The sequence below is a fragment of the Cnephaeus nilssonii genome, assembly GCF_951640355.1.
Source record: "Cnephaeus nilssonii genome assembly, chromosome: 13".
Taxonomy (NCBI): domain Eukaryota; kingdom Metazoa; phylum Chordata; class Mammalia; order Chiroptera; family Vespertilionidae; genus Cnephaeus; species Cnephaeus nilssonii.
This window is the reverse complement of record NC_137084.1, coordinates 38,663,003-38,681,878: the sequence shown is the minus strand read 5'-3', so window position 1 is coordinate 38,681,878 and position 18,876 is coordinate 38,663,003. Positions and strand designations below refer to the sequence as shown.

Genomic DNA, 18,876 nt, shown 5'->3' with positions numbered 1-18,876 from the left:
CATGTGTTATCTATATGTTAATTCTAAACATTACATATCAACAGACTCTTTTATGGTACATTTGAAGCTTTCTTAACCAACTTCCAGTTCTCTCACTGGCCAGAATGATCAGGGCTCAATTTTTCCTAGAAAGCATTTTGGTAAATACCATGACAGGCTGAGTTCTCATGATAGCAGACTATACAATACTATTTCTGTTTATTTCTGCTCCCATAAATTAACTGAATGCTAACGAAGAAGCAGTTATTTTTGTTCCAAAACTTGTTTATTCAGGTTGGACTTGTTATTCAATTGTGTAATTTAATTAAATATTACATATACTGATGAAAGATAAATACTAAAAGAATTGTTTCCATGAAAAATGAATTAAATGCTAAGACTCAATAAAGGTAAGTTATTTTTTAAATGATGCTGAATTACAAAGTGGAGGAACAACTATGAAAGACTGAAAACAGTGGTAATAGTCTAGAAGGATTCTTCTCTTAGACTGCTTCACTTTAAACAAACTAGAGTTGAACACACCCTGAATTGTGGGTGTTTCTGATGTAAGAAAGGTAACACAAAACTATAATGAGGGGACCCATATTCAAAGGAAAGAACTGTATAGCAAAGGATTGGTAAAATCAATATTTTAAGTCAAAATAAAGCATTCATGTTAAAATAAAATATTTAAGCTTAAGATGGGGGGGGGTCCCTTTAACTGACTTTTTCAATTAACTGGTGCCACCCCCAATAGTTAACAGTGTTATCAGCTTTTAATATTAGAGTACAGTGATTAAGAGTAGACTTCAGGAGGTTACTTCACCTTTCTGTCCTTAGGTTTCCTCATCTGTTAAATGGTGTTAATCATAGGGTTTAATAACGATCAATGAATTAGCACATGCTTATCACAGCATTGGCACTTGTTTGGCATTCAAAGGTGCAGCTATTATCATTGGTGTTACAACATTGTAATTTTGTAAAAATTAGTATCTATTGAGCCATGAAGTATGATAGGACCCTGGAAAAAGGAACCAGAGTTTTATATTGTTAATCTTGGGCCATTTGCAGGGTTTAGTTTCTTGCATCTAAAGTCTTCAGTTATATGCCATAAGTTATTAAAGTAACTTGTCATATTTTAATGGTTTTATACTTGACCATTACTTTATTTTATGGCATTTTGTGTTTCTTAGACTACTTTATATTTTCTATCATAAAATATGTAGGATATTTGGTAAACAGAAAGAAGCATATTTCTTCACTATATTATTAAATATACCCAGTCTCTTGATCATTCATTTGGTCAAGAAAGTGGGAACTCACTTTCTTCTTTATAGTATTTTCCCAGGAGTTCCTGATCACATCCATAAATATTCTTACACAGAGTGATGTCCTGGGACCCCATATCACTTGCACTTGAAAGTTAGGTACACTGTTTACTCGTTTTCTTAATAAATAAGTTAATTTTCTCTTTCTCTAATTCTTTTTCATTTAGCTGGAGTACATCTTCAAGTAAAATTTTCAGAAATGTACATAGGGCCCTGGCCAGTGTGGCTCAGTTGATTGAGCATCATCCCGTGCACCGAAAGGTTGCTAGTTTGATTCCTGATCAGGTCACATGCCCATGTTGCAGGCTCAATCCCCGATCCTCCATCAGGGTGTGTGCATGAGGCAGTCAATCCATGTTTCTCTCTCTCCCTCTCAAAAAATAAAATAAAAGGAAAACAAATATATTTTTAAAATGAAATGGTCATAGGATATAAATATTGAGTCCTTTATCTGAAAATGCTTTTATTTTGCCCTCATTTGTATGGATGGTTTGGCTGAGCATACATTCTATAATAAAAATAATCTTCTTTTGGAGTTTTAAAGGTATTATTCCATGGTCTTTTTGCATGATAGAATTGCTTAAAAGAAGTCTGCAGGCAGCTTGCTTCTAGATCTTTTATGGTTTTCTCTCTATCCTTGGGTTTTGAAATTTTTTAGCAATGTGTTTGAGTACATGCCCTTTTTCATTCATCTTGCTCAGCATTTCCTGGGATATTCGATTAAAAACCTTATGACTTTCACTCTGGGAAATGTTATTTTTATGAGAACTTTTTTGCAAGGGGCCTCCTAGGTTAATCCGCTGTTTCCTAGCTTCTCTACTGCTCTTTGTCTCTTTGCTGTATAGTCTTAGTATCTTAGGAAGCAATAGTTAACCTCAGAATACTTAATCTTTTGTTCCCTCCTGTTATTTCTCATACTTTTTTGCCCTTTACATGATCCTTTCACCATCATTCCATACCCTTCCTCTCATCTAAGTATGGAGTTTGAGCATTGAGAAACAAAAAGATAGCTCATCATTGAGCTTACTCAGGCCATTCACTTATAATTCCACCTTCCCCAGGGACCAAGCTGCCTAAGTCTGGGATGCTATAATAAACTACCATAGACTGGGTGGCCTATAAACAACAGGAATTTATTTCTCACTGTTCTGGGGGCTGTGAATTTCAAGATCCAGGTACAGGCAGATTTGGCCCGCTTCCTCAAAGAAGGTGCCTTCTCTCCGTGTTCTCACTTGATGGAAAGGATGATGGAACCCTCTTGGGCCTCTTGTGTAAGGGAACGAATCTCATTCATGGGGCCTGTACTCTCATGACCTAATCATATCCCAAAGGCCCACCTCCTAATGCCATCACATTAGTAGTATATAATTAGTAGGATATAACACTCAGATGAATTTTTTTGGGAAACAGAAACAATCTGTCTATAGCACAGGCTGTTCCTATACCCTTTTAGGGGAATTTTGAAGCTAAAGATCAGGTGGGCCTCTCTCTTATTTCAATGCCCATGTTAAATGAGTGATTCTTTTCATAAGTTCATGAGTGTAACATTCAGAAGTCAGTGACCAACACTAGTCAGAAGGGATTTTCAGCAAAGTCCACTTCCTTCTTTCAAGACATTAAGTAATGACTGGATATAATTACTCACATTGACTTCTCAGTTCACTGATGGTTGTGGTCTCTATCCTTAATTATTCAAAGATCTGAGGAGAAATTGAGTTATTCTCTATCTTAGAACGGGGTCAAACTCCTTACTCATAACCTGGTCATTGCTTCTTCCCCTTAAGATAATCTACATCCATATTTTAAACCTAACTCAGTAAATAGTAATGACATCTAATTGCAACGTTTTCTTTCTCACTTTGGGGACAATAAGATAGGGGGTCCCTTCTAGTCTTTAACAAATTATAAACCAGCGAACCATCCAGAAATTCCCAAGGCAGTACTCAAGTCATGAAGATAATCAAACACCGTATGCTTTCATCCCATTTCCTTGTATATTTTATGTTATCTATGGAAGTGGAATTTTTTAAGCTTTGATGTACCTTGTTTTCCAGGTGACACATAGCAGTTTATATGGACACAGTAGAAAAAAGCATTGTGACATCATGGCAAATGGCAAAGGTGCTCCCTAGACTTAATTTGCAGGATTATCCAAGGGTCTTCTGACATAGACTCCCAGGGTCAACACAGTGGGGATAAGTATGTGACTGTTAGGGTCCTGGGAAACCCTCGGAGGAATCACGGACTCTGGAGAGGGTGGTACTCCATTAGGAGTACTCTAGTAGAACAGTTTGAGAGGGACTATGTAATGCCTATGATTGATATTTAGTAGAGCTGTGGAGTTAAATATATTTGTTAAAAATCTAACTCTTCATCAGTCTTCTCTTGCTTAGTAATTCTCTTGTGTTTTTATGGTAATCATGTCTCATCCTTTCTAGTAGTTCTATACCTTTTATTTCTGTTTCTTTTTATATTGTGTAACCTAAATATCTCACTCAATATCACCCACTCATGGGCTGGGCAAGGCTACTTTAGCACCTGTACCTAGGCTTGCTGGATCATTAGCCTTTACCTGACAAGGGATAGGAAGGTCCCCTGTCATCTCACTTCTTGTGTTTTCCTATGAGTCCCTCATGGAAGATGTGGTGGATAACAATATCCCACATAAAATGAGCCACTTCCTTAGCTTTGGCATCTTTCTGCTGAGCCTACCTATTGCTTTTGTCATCCCTTTGATCCGCACTTGCTGTTCTTGCTCTTTCTGTCCTCTGATGCTGCTCCTGTTCTCCTTGCCTTGGCTGCCTGCTCATCTCTGCTCTGTAGGTCCCTGCTTGATCTACCATAGTGATCCAGCTTCAGTTTCTTCTACCTCTGCAAGTGTGAGAACCCTGCCTCGTATTGTTGCTGTTTGGAGTCTTCATTGGTCCTGACTCCGATGCTCACATTCTTGGTCATTAGGGAAACACTTCCTATCTCAAGCCCAGAGTGTACAGAGAGTGTCTCATGGTGGTGCTGCTTGCTTCCCTGTTGATGCAGGATGCTGATGGGTGCCCAGAAAAGTGAGAGAAGCTCTGTGGATCTTCAGGAGAGTGCATTTCCATCCAGGGTCAGGAGATCTGGAGAATGTTAGTAAAACATTAACTGAAGCCCCCATTTTCCACTTCAGTTTCCAGAACATCCCATGGGGTGTGCCCCGGACACTCCTCTTTACTCAGCATTCAGGTAGCAGGCTGCCTGTGCTGGGATTATCTCCAGTTCCTCCTGTGTACTTTTGGGAGGTGATGAGCCTATTTCATGACCAACTTCCATAAAATGAAGCCAACTACTTGGTTTATCAGAAAGGCAAAAAGTAGGACAGGGACGGGGTGGTGGGGCAGGGAGAAGGGAATGGGGAGTTATTGTTTAGTGGGGGTATTGAATTTCAGGATGGGGTGATGAAAATTTCCTGGAAATGGGGTAGTGAGGATGGTTGCACAGCAATGCAAATGAACTTAATGTCACTGAACTGTACACTGAAAAAAATGGTTAAAATGGTAATGGTTATGTTATGTAGATTTTTACCACAATTTTAAAGAAACACCTACCCAGATTAAAGAGAAGTGAGGATTGCAGAAATGTCTTAGGGAAACACATCAGAGCCTGCTCATAGTTGCACCTCTGTCCACCGCCCATCATGAAGCATCTCTGTGACTTAAAGGGCAGGCCTCAGGAGAACACTGTTAAGAAGAATATTCCTTATTATTTCCATTTGTGTTGAGTAATTTGCGTTAAAATCTAAAGTATTTTTTCTTTATGATGAATGCTTTTTAGAATGATTGCTGCATTCCTGGGTCATGTACTGGTATTCTTAATCATTTTGATGACAAATAAATGCCATTTCTATGCATGACTACTGATGAGAATTAGAGAATTAAAGAAACCATCCTCATTTCAGCAGCATTGAGTATTTACTGAAAGGAAGTTGACTTACAAACATATAATTTGTAGAAAATTGACAGGTAAATACGAAGATTTAAGAATCCATGCTTTTAACTAGTTGTCAATAATCTAAGCCTGATTGTGCTTTTAGAACAGGAAGGTGTATGATTTGGGGGTACCTTAGGTTTTCAGGTATAGAAATCCAAGCTAGTGAGAGGTTATATGTTGGAAAAGAGTCTGTGATTTTAGTTTTGGACCAGGGTTTGTGCCAGACAGAGAGACCAAGAAATAGGGAAGAGTTTGAGACGGGAGTGGGCTTTAAGCAACCTTGCCACATTGAACATTCTCAGGAGAGGTACTTGTAGGGTTAGTGTTGGCCATAAGACATGACTGTCTGGAGACATCATCTGGCTGTAAGGTATCTCCTGAAAATTTAGTTTGTCTGGCACACTCCACCCCCAATTACATAATATCTTCATCAAGGCAGCTCAGTTCAATGCGTTGTGAAGTTAGGTCAACAGATAATGACTCTCTCCGGAGCCCATGCTTCTTTCTCTACACTGCACTACCTCTGTGGAGCCATAAATGTGCAGAGGAGCATGAAATATTGTGTCATTTTTTTAATCACGAGGAAGAGGTAATCCTAATGCCCTCTCCATACACACTTAAAAACATGACTTCTTTGGCAGTTCCTTTCCCAGAAGCACATTTTTTTAAGTGGGTATAAAAATGGAAGTGATACCTAGGTTAGAATTTTATCATTCAGCAAACACGGAGTGCCTCCTGCATGCCAGACATCACACTAAGTTGCAGAAGATATTTTAGATATACAATTTCTCTCAATTTCAGAATATGCGATTAGCAGGGCCCTTTCATCTCATCCCATTTCGTTTTATATTAGGAAACTCAGGCCGAGATATGAGTTTCGGTTCCCTGAGCTTACGCAGGTGACTACAGATAGGGCCCAGAATACAAAACAACTCATTCTTCAGCAAATCCATCTGGGTCCCAGTGGAAACAGGCAGCACGGTCAAACTAGGCAATTTGAGGAGAGTTTAATACAGGAACTTTTTATAAAGGCATGGTCAGGATTCAGGGAAACGAGCAAGGGGCAGGACAGTACTCCAGGGCTAGTAACAACAGGGAGCCATTGCCACCCATAGGCCTGAGAGAACCCAGGAAAAGAGCTGTGGCTTTCAGTAGATGGACATATGCAACATGGCGACCTAGCAGGAGGAAAGCTGGAGGAGTAGATATTGTACCTCCATTCTCTTCCCACCCTCTAATAGCCCACTAAGGCCTCCTATTGGCTGAACCCAACAGAAGTCAAAGGCAAGGGAGCCCCTTGATATAGTCCATGTGGGTCAGCCTCCAAGGTCCAGAGCAGAGTGGAGAGGGGAGGAGAGTGGATTTGCAGTGCTAAATGGAAATGTACAACACACAGCTCCCTACCAGAAGACTCTGTGTGCATCCGGTCTCCAAATGTTAGGACATGGTTTTAGGGTTAATTGGATGTTGGAAGGTCTTTGGCTCTCTTATAAAGGATATCACATACGAATGCTGAGTTTTTTGCGTATAGGATTTTTAAATTTTCTCATGTGAAAGAGACAATATTGTTTTAGAATCATAGAATTCTAGTAACGGAAATGCCTAGAACCTAAGCTTTCATTGGCCCACTGCCCCCAACAGCTCACCGGGGTGCACCAAGGCTTGAGGTACTTCTTGCAAGAATTATTGGGAAACTCTAGGGAGTGTTTCATGTGTGCTTGTGTTTTAATCCTCACCTGAGATTATGTTCATTGACTTGAGAGAAAGAGAGAAACACCCATGTGAGAGAGAAACATTGTTTGGTTGCCTCCTGAACCCACCCAACCAGAGTTTGAACCTGCAACCTAAGCATTTACCCTGACTAGAATCAAACCCGCAACCTTTTGGTGTAAGGGAGGACACTCCAACCACTGAACCACCCAGCCAGGGGTCACATGTGTTTAAAAACACGTCTGTGCTCAGACTCTGGGTCATTTCCTCACATATCCAGGCTCTCACCTAGTTGTTGTGCTATGAAAAACAATCCCATCATTTAACTCCCTTCATGCTAATAGAAGCCTGCGAGTCCTCTGCCCATAACTATATAGGCACAGGTAACCGTGAGCACCTGCATGGAACTGCTCTCAGTCAGGCCCTATGTGTAAGGGTCAAGGTTGTGCCTGAGGAAGAACCAAGGAGAAAATCTGCCTAATTCTGGGGTCCAAAGCAATAACAGACTTCCAAATACTGCATTGGGCCCCATGCAGATGGATAGATGTCAAGTGCAAGGCTACCTGGAGCTTTCTAATCAAGCAACCCACTTGCCCTCTGTACAGAGAAGAGATAGGAAAACTAACCAGAAGCATTTGGAGAAAAGTCACTCTTCATAGGAGCCAGGAATGGGAAGAAGCAGCCCACCCTAACATCACACATTTATTTCTTTATGATTAAAGCTCATTCACTAATGTGGTTGTCAGCAACCTTATGGTCATGTTTTACTGGGTAGATGAGAAATGTAAACACTAATTGGATCAAAGCAAGACCAGATCAGCCTAGGAAATGGCTTGGGCTGACAGAGTTTGGAAAGGGGTCCTGTGGGAGGCGGGAGTTATTGAGTCAATGCAGCAGCCACAGCTTCAAAAGAAGTTCAAGCCTCACAATGAAAGCTCGGTGGCAGGCTTTTATACATATGCAAGTGCATCTAATTTTCAAAAGAACCCAGCAAGGAGGAATCTCTCCCCTTATTTTTAGAGGTGAGAAATGGCCCAGGAGAAGTGTGGGCAGCCCAAAATCTCGTAGGAGGTATTAGAGCTGGACACCAGGTCTCCAGTTGGCAACTCCTCTCCCCCTCCAGCTCCTGTTTTCCTGCACACACACTGAGGAGTATTGCTGAACTTAGGCCTGTACCCAGTCCCCGCATGTTCATGTTCTCGGGTTTTGTTCCATGGTGTTCTTTTCTGGCAGAGACTGCCCCTGGCCTGAAACCTTGCACATAAGATTTTCTGTTATTTTGCAAGAATCCTGGTGCTTCTGAATGCTTCCATCCGCTTTGCACAGGCCAGGATGCCATGCCAGAAAACACTGCAGATTTCACAAGCACTTACAGGGAAACTGCAGTGGGTGGTAAAATACTTTTAAGTGGACACTTTCCAATTAAATAATTTCAGTAGAGAATGAGTACAAAGAGAGTGGAAATCCAGTAGCAAAGCGGATGGTAATTCCTGAGCCTTCCTGTTATGCAGACAGTGGGAGCTCAGGTACAGGGGGATTGGGAAGTCAGGGATTATGGACTCGAGAGCTAACACCCAGTTCTTAATGTCTGCAGCTCCAGCCTCTGTGTAGCCTCCACAGACCCTGCCCCATCTGGTAGAGGCAGAGGGGGTGAAGCCAGTGTGAAGAGGAGCTGATTACACTGATGAGGCTGCACTTTGCAAATAGAAGGTGCAGCGGAAAGTGTTCTCTTATTGCTAATTTTAGGCCAGTTGCTTAGTTCACACAGGTAGAGTCATCTGGACAGCCTTCTGAGGAAGGGATCTGAGGGCTGGTGACACAGTCCTATTAAAGATTCTCCTCCCTGTATGTAATCACAGCAAAAGGCAGTCGATACCATTTGCCAGTTTCTGTGTTCTAATTCATTCTACTGGTCTAAGGGCTTCTTAGAGTTAAGGCGGTAGAATGCTGTTTATCTGGCTCAGTACCTTAATAATGGCATGGCCCCTGCAGGCCCAAGTTAATGCTCCCTTAATCCTTACAGTTGGCACCACGAGCCAATGCTAAGAGAGCCTCCTGTATGCTACCTGAATGCAAAGCAAGAATGGTCCTAAAACATAGTCTCCAGTTGGATAGTGCCCATTGACTTGTGGTTGTTAATAGGAATTATTATAATGGATTTAGCCTTGGATATAGATCTTGCTGTGAACTCAAGGTCATTTGGCAATTTCATAAGAACCACAGAATGTAAGAGCAACGTCCAGGCCCTTATGACAGCCGAGGAAGAGCATAGAGGGGTAGTGACTTACCCAAGGCCACAAAATATAAATGGTGGCAAAGCTGGTCCTAGAGCCCTTAGACCATGTGAGCTCTTTCCTGGGGCTTCCAGATACAGTTGAGCAAGTTGTGTCTTGTGCAACATAGGTGAACATGCACAGAAGCCCTAGCTTCCTCTTCTCCTGGTGTAGTCTCTTGACCACATGGCCAAATGGCCCAGTTTGGTCTTTATGTAAGAGAAGTAGTTGTAAGTAGGACTTGGCCCACTCCTCTTTTATGGGCAGTCTTCTCCGAACCCACCTCCGAGTTCCAGTAGTACTCTGTGAGTTGTGAATAGCCTTACAGGGTTATTTTTGAGGGCAAGGTCTAGTTTTATTTACTTTGTATCCCTGGGTTAGTCTTCAGCAAATATCAGGTGCTCCATAGGAGCTCCTGCTCCTGTCCTTTATATTTAGCTCAATAAGCACCTATTAGGCACCTGATTTTGCTCATTGCCAGCTCACTTCATAAAGCTTCAGGAGGCCTCAGTATTTATTGACCAAAGTGACCTCTTTGTGACAGTAGCAATAAGTCTGGATATGGAGTGGCTAAATGCTGAGACATCTCATGAAAACAAACAAACAAACAAACAAAACCCCAAAACTTATATTTATTGAGTGCCAGTACCTTTCTAAGCACTCACTACAACCCCAGAGGTAAATACTATTATTATCCCGATGTTGCTATGAGAAACCAAATATGGAGACCTTAGGTTGCACAACAGATGTTGGCTGCAGACCTCCATTGTGTGATTCTAGACCCTGTGTTCTGAACTGCTGGGCTGTGGTGCCTACAGTGTAATTAAAGAGCAAAGTCTTGCCATGATTGCATGGCTCAGACAATTTAAGTTCAGTCTTTTAAACACCAAAGCATCTCATTTTAGCCTAAAAAATCTAATACATGTTTCTTATACAAGATACCTCAGGGTCACCATTCAGGAGTCACCCTCTGGTCTATTGAAGTGTGTACAGAACTGAGTTCCCCTTCACAGGCTAACTCCAGAATGCTGTGATTTTTAATACAACAATTGTATTATTATTGTTATTATGTTTTTTAAATTGCAAAGTAATACATGTTTATTTTATTAAGCTTAAAAAATACAGAAAATAAAGTATTCAAATGGAGGCCTCGTGGCCACATGGAAGAGATGGCTGATGAGGGAATCAGCTCCCTAAGGTTTCTCCTCATAGCAGTGTTTCCACATTGGTTCACCTAACATCTCCTGAGAGCTGTCTGCTCGTGCCTGTTTCCTCTATCGAATCACATCACCACTTCCCCTACAAGGCACCATGCGACATCCTCACGTGGCTGATGGTCTTAACTGGATTTTCCAGGGTTACCTTTATTAGGCCCCCAAGACACAAGGGTTTTAGGATTAGGAAAGCATCTTGTGTTGTGAGCCACAATATAAATATATTTACTGGATCCAGTTTACACAGTGTTATTTATAGACCATCTGCAGCAGATTGATCTGAAATCTGACATGCTTGTTAAAAATGGAGGTTAACGGTTTGGCTCAGTGGATAAAGCGTCGGCCTTCGGACTGAAGGGTCCCAGGTTCGATTCCGGTCAAGGGCATGTACCTTGGTTGCGGGCACATCCCCAGTGGGGGGTGTGCAGGAGGCAGCTGATCGATTTGTCTCTCTCATCGATGTTTCTAACTCTCTATCCCTCTCCCTTCCTCTCTGTAAAAAATCAATAAAATATATTTTTAAAAAAATGGAGGTTAAGGGTCCTCACCCCAGACCTATTAAATAATACTATCTAAGACTAAAGTCAGAGACTCTGACCAACCATGTTTTGCTTTTTATTTTTCATTAAGAAACTGTCCAACATAGAGAAAATAATGTAATAGACTCTACATACTCATTACTCAGTTTCAAAAATTATTAACCCATTGTTAACCTTGCTTCACCTACATTTTGAAGCAAAAACTAGACATCATATCATTTGAATGTTTCCATATGTCTCTACACAACATAACCACTGACTTGAGAACCCATGTTATTCTCTTTGTGATTATGGATTTATACACTTTATTTTGAATCACTTAATGAGTGGCATGGGTCTCAGGACAGGATATAAATATATATGCAGATGTTCCATTATGAATCGCATTTCCCTTAAGCATTTGATATACATATTTGCACCTATATTTACTTAGTAACATCAAGTTGAAGTATCTATAATCTCCTCCTGCTAACAATATAGTTCATTTCATTTGCTTTTACATCCTTTCTTCTTTCTTCTCCCATGTATATTGAAATTGTTGGAATGGAAGTGAGTGTATGGTAGTCATTCCTTTGCTCTTTTAAGTCTTTTTTTTTTCTAACAGTTACATTAAACTTCATAATCTCATCACTAGAATTTTTTACGTTTCACGTAATTTTTACTGTTTGCTTCGCTTATAATTCTTGTGATCATAGTATGTAAATATATCTCGTGTAGCATGCTCTTTCCTTCTTGGGCTCTCTATTCTGACATGCATTTTTATTTGTTTGGAGAATTTCCTTAGGTTTTATGCAAGAGAGAGTGCATGAATAGTGTGTCTTCTGAGTCATTGATGGCTGAAAATGCCTTTCCTTTCCTCCTGTGATTGTGGCTGTGGAATTCTAGGGCTACAGTCTCCTTGCTTTGGATCAGGTGGGGTCTCTGCCTGTGGTTACTGCTGCAGCCATATTTCTCACTCGTAACCCCTGTTTTAAACATCTCACTGAGTAGATGGATTAAGTTGCCTCTTGCGTTAATTTGTTCTGTGTCGACAGCCATTTATTCTGTTGGCTCAGCTTGGTTAGTCTCTTTTAAGTTGTTGATTTGTCCCATGTATGTATCCCCTGTCTTTTTTCCAGTTGTCAGTTTATGTGTCTTCTCTGGCCCTTCGCAGTTTATCAGGGCAACTGCCCTTCCCTTGTCCATTTGCAGTGTATGGGTGCTCAAGCTTTTCACTCATTGGACAGTAACATTTGCCATTTCAAAGTAATGTAGGTGTCCAGCTGGGATGTCTGCTGGGTTAGAGGTTAGAGGTGTCACTATACGTTGTATCTGGTGTCCCGGGATGGTACTGCCATACCTTATGTCCTATGACTGGGGCTAACAATACGTTATGCTCTGTAGCTGGTGGAAGAGGGTTCTGATGATGAGGGTGATTGCGGGGCATCCATGCCACATCTTCCTGGGAGGATGCACTCTGTGGCATTTCTGGGTAGTTTCACACACAGTCACCCGCGGGCAGCAGCACCTCCCCGATCTGGATCAGACTTGGGTTACCACTTGCCTCCTTTTAGCCCTGAATCTCCATCTGGTTATTCTCTTGAGCTTTGGACAAAAGGACCAATTAGAAAAAAAATTTTTTTCCTGTTCTTTAGAAAAATTATCTTTAGAATAATAATTTTGAATGTCACTAATTTTTACAAATTTTATTATGAAATATACCATGAAGGCCAAAGAGTATACATAGTGAATACATGTAGTTTAAAGATCAACAATAAAACGAATAGCCGTGTACCTACCACCTCACTGAAGAAATAACTCCTGTTCTTCTAAAATAAAGCTGTTGGGATTCTAAGCGGATTCTCCCTCTCCCTTTCCTGAGGTCGTGGGGTCTGAAGTAGGTAGTATGTGTGGCCTCTGCCCCAGCCATCCCATGATGGCACCCAGGCTGGAAGACCAGCCCTTACATGAGGTCTGAGGTGGCATCAGCCATATCTACTTATATGTCATTGACTAGAGCAAGTCGGGGGGCCAAGACCAACATCCGGGCCTTGGGGTTCATCCTTCTCCCTCGGAGGGAGGGGTGCTGTGGTGGGGAAGAGTGAATATTGGGCAGATGATAGTACAGCTGACCCTTCTGCCTTCCCGAGTACCCCTCCTTGAGCCATTCTGGAGGTCTCCTGTCGGTGCCTGCATCAGGACAGTGTCGGAGTTATTAGGGAAGGGGTTTTACTTCCACTTGGATTACAGAATGCATTATGGGACTATGGTGTGAAGCCTGTTTTGTGTTCAGATTTGATGAGAGGGAGTGGGGTTGATTGCTGTGACAGCCTGATTAGCTGGGATGGGGCCTCCCTCCCTGTACTTCCACCACTACCACCTATCATAGAAGTTACACCAACACATTTTCACTCCTGTGTGCGCTGGCAGGCCCAGGGGGAGCCTGTGGCCAAACCATGCTCCCCTACCACTTGTCTGGGCTCTATGGTGGGTGATTTCTAGTGCCCTTTACATTGCCTCACTGACTACCTAGTCCTCATCCCTGTCCTTGTTGCTCTGCATCTGAGGTTTTTTGTTTGTTTGTTTGTTTTTGTCTGTTTGTTTACTTGTGTTTTTTAGAGAGAAAGGAGAGGAAGAGAGAGAGAGAGAGAGAGAGAAACATCAAGGATGAGAATCATTGATTGGCTGCGTCCTGTACATCCCATACTGAGGATGGAGCCACAATCCTGGGCATCTGTCCCAACCAGGAATCGAACTATGACCTCCTAGTTCATAGGTTGATGCTCAACCACTGTGCCATACCAGCTGGGCCTGCATCTGTTTTTTAATTTTTATTTTTCCCATTTATTTTTCCTTTGTTTTCATTTGCCTGTGTTCAGCATGCAGCACTAATTGGCTTTTCCTTTAAAAACTGTTACAGAAATTCCTCAGTGTTACTGGTTCACGGATGGATTGATGGTACCCAATTACCATCAATTACGTAATTTGCTTATCTCATTTCCATGGGACTGAAAACCAGAAAAGCAGCAAAGATTTGAGCTCATTACCCATGTTGAAGTTGGAACCCCAGAGTTTTCAAACAGAGATGTGATATTGTTTCACTATTAGGGCAAAGATTGATTGGGAGTCATAAAGGAGATATAGTAGATCCATCACCAGCCCTGGCGGCTGGCACTCTGTCAAGAGCAATTTTTCATGAAGAAACGGTTTTCATCATTTTATAACAATGATCAGGTGCCTTCAGAGTCATATTGAAAATCACATGGGTGCCAGGAGGTCAGTTTGACTCAGGAGGTAAGTGGTTTGCAGGAAGGGTTCATTTGCATGCCTAAGCAGACTGTCATGCATCATGGATTGCTGATGTGCTGTGGATAGTTAAAATCGTGAATATTGCCCGGCCACTGTGGCTCAATGATTGAGCATCGATCTATGAACCATGAGGTCACAGTACCCAATCAGGGTACGTGCCTGGGTTTCGGGCTCCATTCCCAGTAGGGGACATGCAGGAGGCAGCCAATCAATGAGAATCATCACTGATGTTTCTATCTCTCTCCCCCTCTCTGAAATCAATTTAAAAAATATTGTGAATATTAAATAATCAATTCCTAATTTTCTTCTTTACTATTGTATCTCCAAAGCCTAGCACAGTACCTAGCATGTATAGTGACTGAGAAAACTTTGGCTAACACAATATGAATATTACTGATGGGCAGTAAAGGCGTAACCCAGGGAGAGTCCTTGTAGCCCGGTAAGGGCAGTTGGGGTGTCCTTTAAAGGAAGGGGTTACAGCCACCACAGTGCCAGGACTGACTCAGGTTGACATCTCAGCCTCCTTGGCTCCACTAGAAGGTGGGGCGGAAGCATGGAGGGGTTGGGCTTTGTTCTGAGAGTTAAAAGCTCAGCCACTAGATACTACACTATCATGGACCCTAGCTGAGGCCATGGTGCCACAGTCCACGTGGCAGATGCTGTTGTTGCCCTGCCATATCCCCTCACCTTCACCCTCACCACCTGAACACATGCCCCCTGACCTCCAGAGGCCAGCCTTTGTATTTATTTGAATGTGGGATTTTTCTGGCCACTGCAGCTTTTTGTCACCCATGCAGCAGGTTGTAAATGCCCCCTGAGAACTTCCCTCAAATCAGTGACTGCAGGGAGCCAATGCTATAAATGGCCCAAGTCCCTGGCCCCTAGCCCCTGGCCCCTGGCACGGGGATACTCCTGGTGTGTGGAGCCCCCTCAGCAGGCTGACCCTCCAGTCCCTCATCGTGGTAACTGGCTTGATAAAGCCCCCTTTACTTCTGGCTTCCTTCCCTGATCACTCCCCTTCTCCCCTCCCTGTTTTATCTTCATCTCAGCACACCACTTGCCCTTGAATACTTGTCTCAGGTCTGCTATCGGGGAAATCCAAACGGGGAGCACCGTCCCCGGTCCTGGGCACCCTGACCGCCGGGATGTGGGTATTCCTGAGGCTTCGGAGGGTTTGAGCTTCATTTTGCTGAGACCCTTAAAAGCTGATATCAAAAATAGGGAAAGAGCACTCTAGTTTTTTGTTTCGTTTTGTTTTAAAAAGTCGTACTTAAACAATTCACAAGTGATATTATACAGCTCTCTGAGATGACAGAGGAATTGTTTTTGTCTTTTTATTGTTGACACTGTTAATGATGTCTTACATTTCCCCCCCCTCTCCCCGTTTGCCCACCTCCACCCAGCCCCGCCACCCCTCCCCTGGCCTTCACCACTCTGTTTTGTGTGTCCACGGGCTATGTATATATGTTCTTTGGCTACTCTCTCCACTGTCTTTTATCCAGTCCACCCTCCCCTTCCCCTCTGAGATGACAGAGTGATTTTTAAGGACAATGAAACCACCATGCTCATCCAATATCAGTGATTTGTGTTGCCGTGGGAAAGTGTAAATAGTAATGCCGTTATGGTTGACTTGCAGGGCCTTTCTAGGCCCCCTGGATATTCCCTGTCTCTTGCTACTGCAACCTGCTTCTTGTGTCTAAGCACAGCCGGCACGTTACTTCCTCAGCTGGCTGCTGAGGGGTGGATGGATGGATGGCAGGGTGGGGGGTGACAATCATACTGACCTTTAATCTCTGCTTCTTTGCAGATATCTCAGTGAGCCTGCTGACCCTTCTGGTCACCGCCTGTGGCCTCGCTCTCTTTGGCGTGTCGCTCTTCGTGTCTTGGAAACTCTGCTGGGTTCCGTGGCGAGAACGAGGCCTGTTCTCTGGTAGCAAAGACAACCAGGAGCCTCTTAACTACACGGACACGGAGATCAATGAGCAGGAGAACAGTGAGGGCTTCCTAGACCCACCCAGCCCCTGCCCTGACTCCTCCATGAAGATCAGCCACACCTCCCCGGACATCCCCCTCTCCACCCAGACGGGGGCCCAGGAGAACTGTGCCCACGGCGTCCGCGTGAAGCGCCAAGTCACAGAGCCAACCTCGTCGACTCGGTCAGTAACGTCTCCTTCCTTTCTGAATGCAAAGCAGGGACCATCCACCCCTTCCCCTCTCTTGGCAGCAGTGACATTGAGTCACCAAGGTGCCTGTGACCTTTCACATGTCCATTCGCTGTCATAGACGTGAATACGGGAACTCGGTGCTGCTCGGTGTGTATTGCACTGAGGTTCCTGAGCTCTGCGCAGTCTCTGCTTGGTCCACAATAACATTTAGTTAGCGTGACTAAGACTTCCTCTGTCAGGTACCATCTAAGAACTTCATCTGCACTCTCATTATGGCTCACAACTTTGTGTGAAATGGATCCTATTATCATTTTCATTTCACAGAAGAAACTTAATTCAAGCAGATGAAGTAACAAAGTTATATATTGGTAAGCACCTAGGTCAGGGTTTGAACCGGGTTCAGTCACCATCAGAGCCTGAGTGTTTACCACTCCCAGTGCCGGGGCGTTTCTTCCTTTGCCTCGGACCTAGCCTAGGTCACACACAGGCTCTCTGCACTCCAGACTGGCCAGAGGTCTTGGACCATCTCCAGCCTCTGCAAGGCCTGCAGAGTATCCAGGCCTAGGGCCCCTCTCTGTGTGGCTGGATACTCTGTGCCCTTTGGCAGTGGAGGAATGATATAATGCAGTCACAGAAGCAAGGGTCTGGGGCCAGTGAACTGGCTTTACTTAGACATGTGATATTGGACACATTAATCTCCGTGTTTCCATTTCCTCTTCTGTAAGAGAGGAAGCATGACAGCAGGCGTATAGGTGGTTTTAAGAATGAAACAATAGCGTGGACATCATGTGCTTTACCAGGCCGATACCTGTAAATACTCCAAAACCTGAGCTGCCCTTTTGCTCTCAGGGCTGCTATTAACAGCATCATTATCCTGGAGGCGGGCCTCTCCCAAGACTCAGATGTTGCATAAGGGTGGCTTTGAGGTCAAACAGCCAATTCTGAATCTTTGGATATAAAAATTCACTTCCAATAAGAGACTATAGGAAAAGAGACTTGGGAAGCAGCTTTTTTTTAAAATGAGAATATTTGCTTGAGCAATAGCCAGAGGAAAAGCGTGTGCTGTTATTTAGAAAGTAGGAGCACAATTTGGGGGGATTTTTAAAAAATCTTTTTTATTTGTTCTCTAGAAACAGCAATAAGATTTTACCCTTTTAAATGTTAATCGAGTATATCCTGGAAGCTCGGCTCATTCACATTAAGTAGGATGGAATATGACAGTTTGTAATTTAATTTTTTCAGAAACCCACTTTAGCATCATTTCCAATTCTGAGTCAAAGAGCTAAACCTAAGCTGTTTCTCTGCGAGGAAAGGGGTGGTTGTTTGCCTTTTGGTTTAGAAGAAATCCTCGGATTCTATCACTAGCATTTCTCTTCAGGTTTAACACTTAAATATAACTGGAGCTCTTCGATGGTGCGATGGGGCTCATGCAGCGGTGCAGACTCGTAACAAATTCTCAGTATTCTAATAACGGGTCTGTCAGAGGGGGTTTCCATTGAAACTGTCTCCTATTTGCATGTTAATTGTTCTGATCTGGGTCCCCTCGACACAGGGTGATGTGCTGGGTTTTTATTGGATTGTAGATCTGAGGACTCTGCCATCATTCTAATGAATTGATAGCAACCACATCACTCTAATTACCACAGTATTTATTCTAGAAAAGTGTGTAAGGACTCTGCATATCAAAAAGAGATTGTATTTAAAAATAAATACTATAGATATCTTTACCACTGATTTAAACTATAGATATCTTCACATTAGCTAGAAGGAAAAAAAAACAAGTAAAAAGAGAAGAGAGAAGGAATTATTTCTGTAAAATATATTTTACATTTAGATTGATTTTCGTTTTGGAGTCATGCAATTAAATTACCTTTTCTGATGTCCAAAACAAGCTTAGTTCTATCTGAACTACTATCAGAAAACTAAACTCTTTCCATCTGCATATGACCTAATACTGATAATGTGCATCATTATGCATTTAAAATACTTATCTAAATTACTACTGAACTTTTATGAGTTTTGTCTAGAAATACACATCTTTGCTGATGGTATTATCATAAGAATGGTGTATGGTCTTGTAATTCTCTAGGAATTGTATTATAACACACACAGTGACAAAATGGGGGAAATTAGTGATATGTCCTTCATGCTCCAAAACATTTTTAACATCTTTTTTTTAAGTCACATTGTAGATCTGAGGACTCTGCCATCATTCTAATGAATTGATAGCAACCACATCTCCCTTCTTTCTCCTATGCTCTTTACCTTCTCACTGCTGCATCTCTTTTCTTGCTACTTCCTTCCTGCGGCTATTAACACTTGTCCCAAAATTCTAGGACACCTCCTTGGCCTAGACTGGAGGTGAAGGGCATTGCAGTTGGCATGGCTTCTGTCACATCATTTCCATCAGAAAC

At 42.6% G+C, this 18,876-nt stretch overlaps 1 protein-coding gene across 1 annotated transcript in view; it reads left to right on the top strand.

The window, feature by feature from the left end:
* The window catches only part of SYT9 (synaptotagmin 9), a gene marked incomplete at both ends in the record, with an annotated part of 164,604 nt that overhangs the window by 31,010 nt on the left and 114,718 nt on the right, over positions 1–18,876 (top strand). The window contains one exon of the mRNA XM_079789138.1: positions 16,105–16,453. Within this exon, the coding sequence (XP_079645264.1) occupies positions 16,105–16,453 (349 nt within the window). The remainder of the gene's footprint in view (positions 1–16,104; positions 16,454–18,876) is intronic.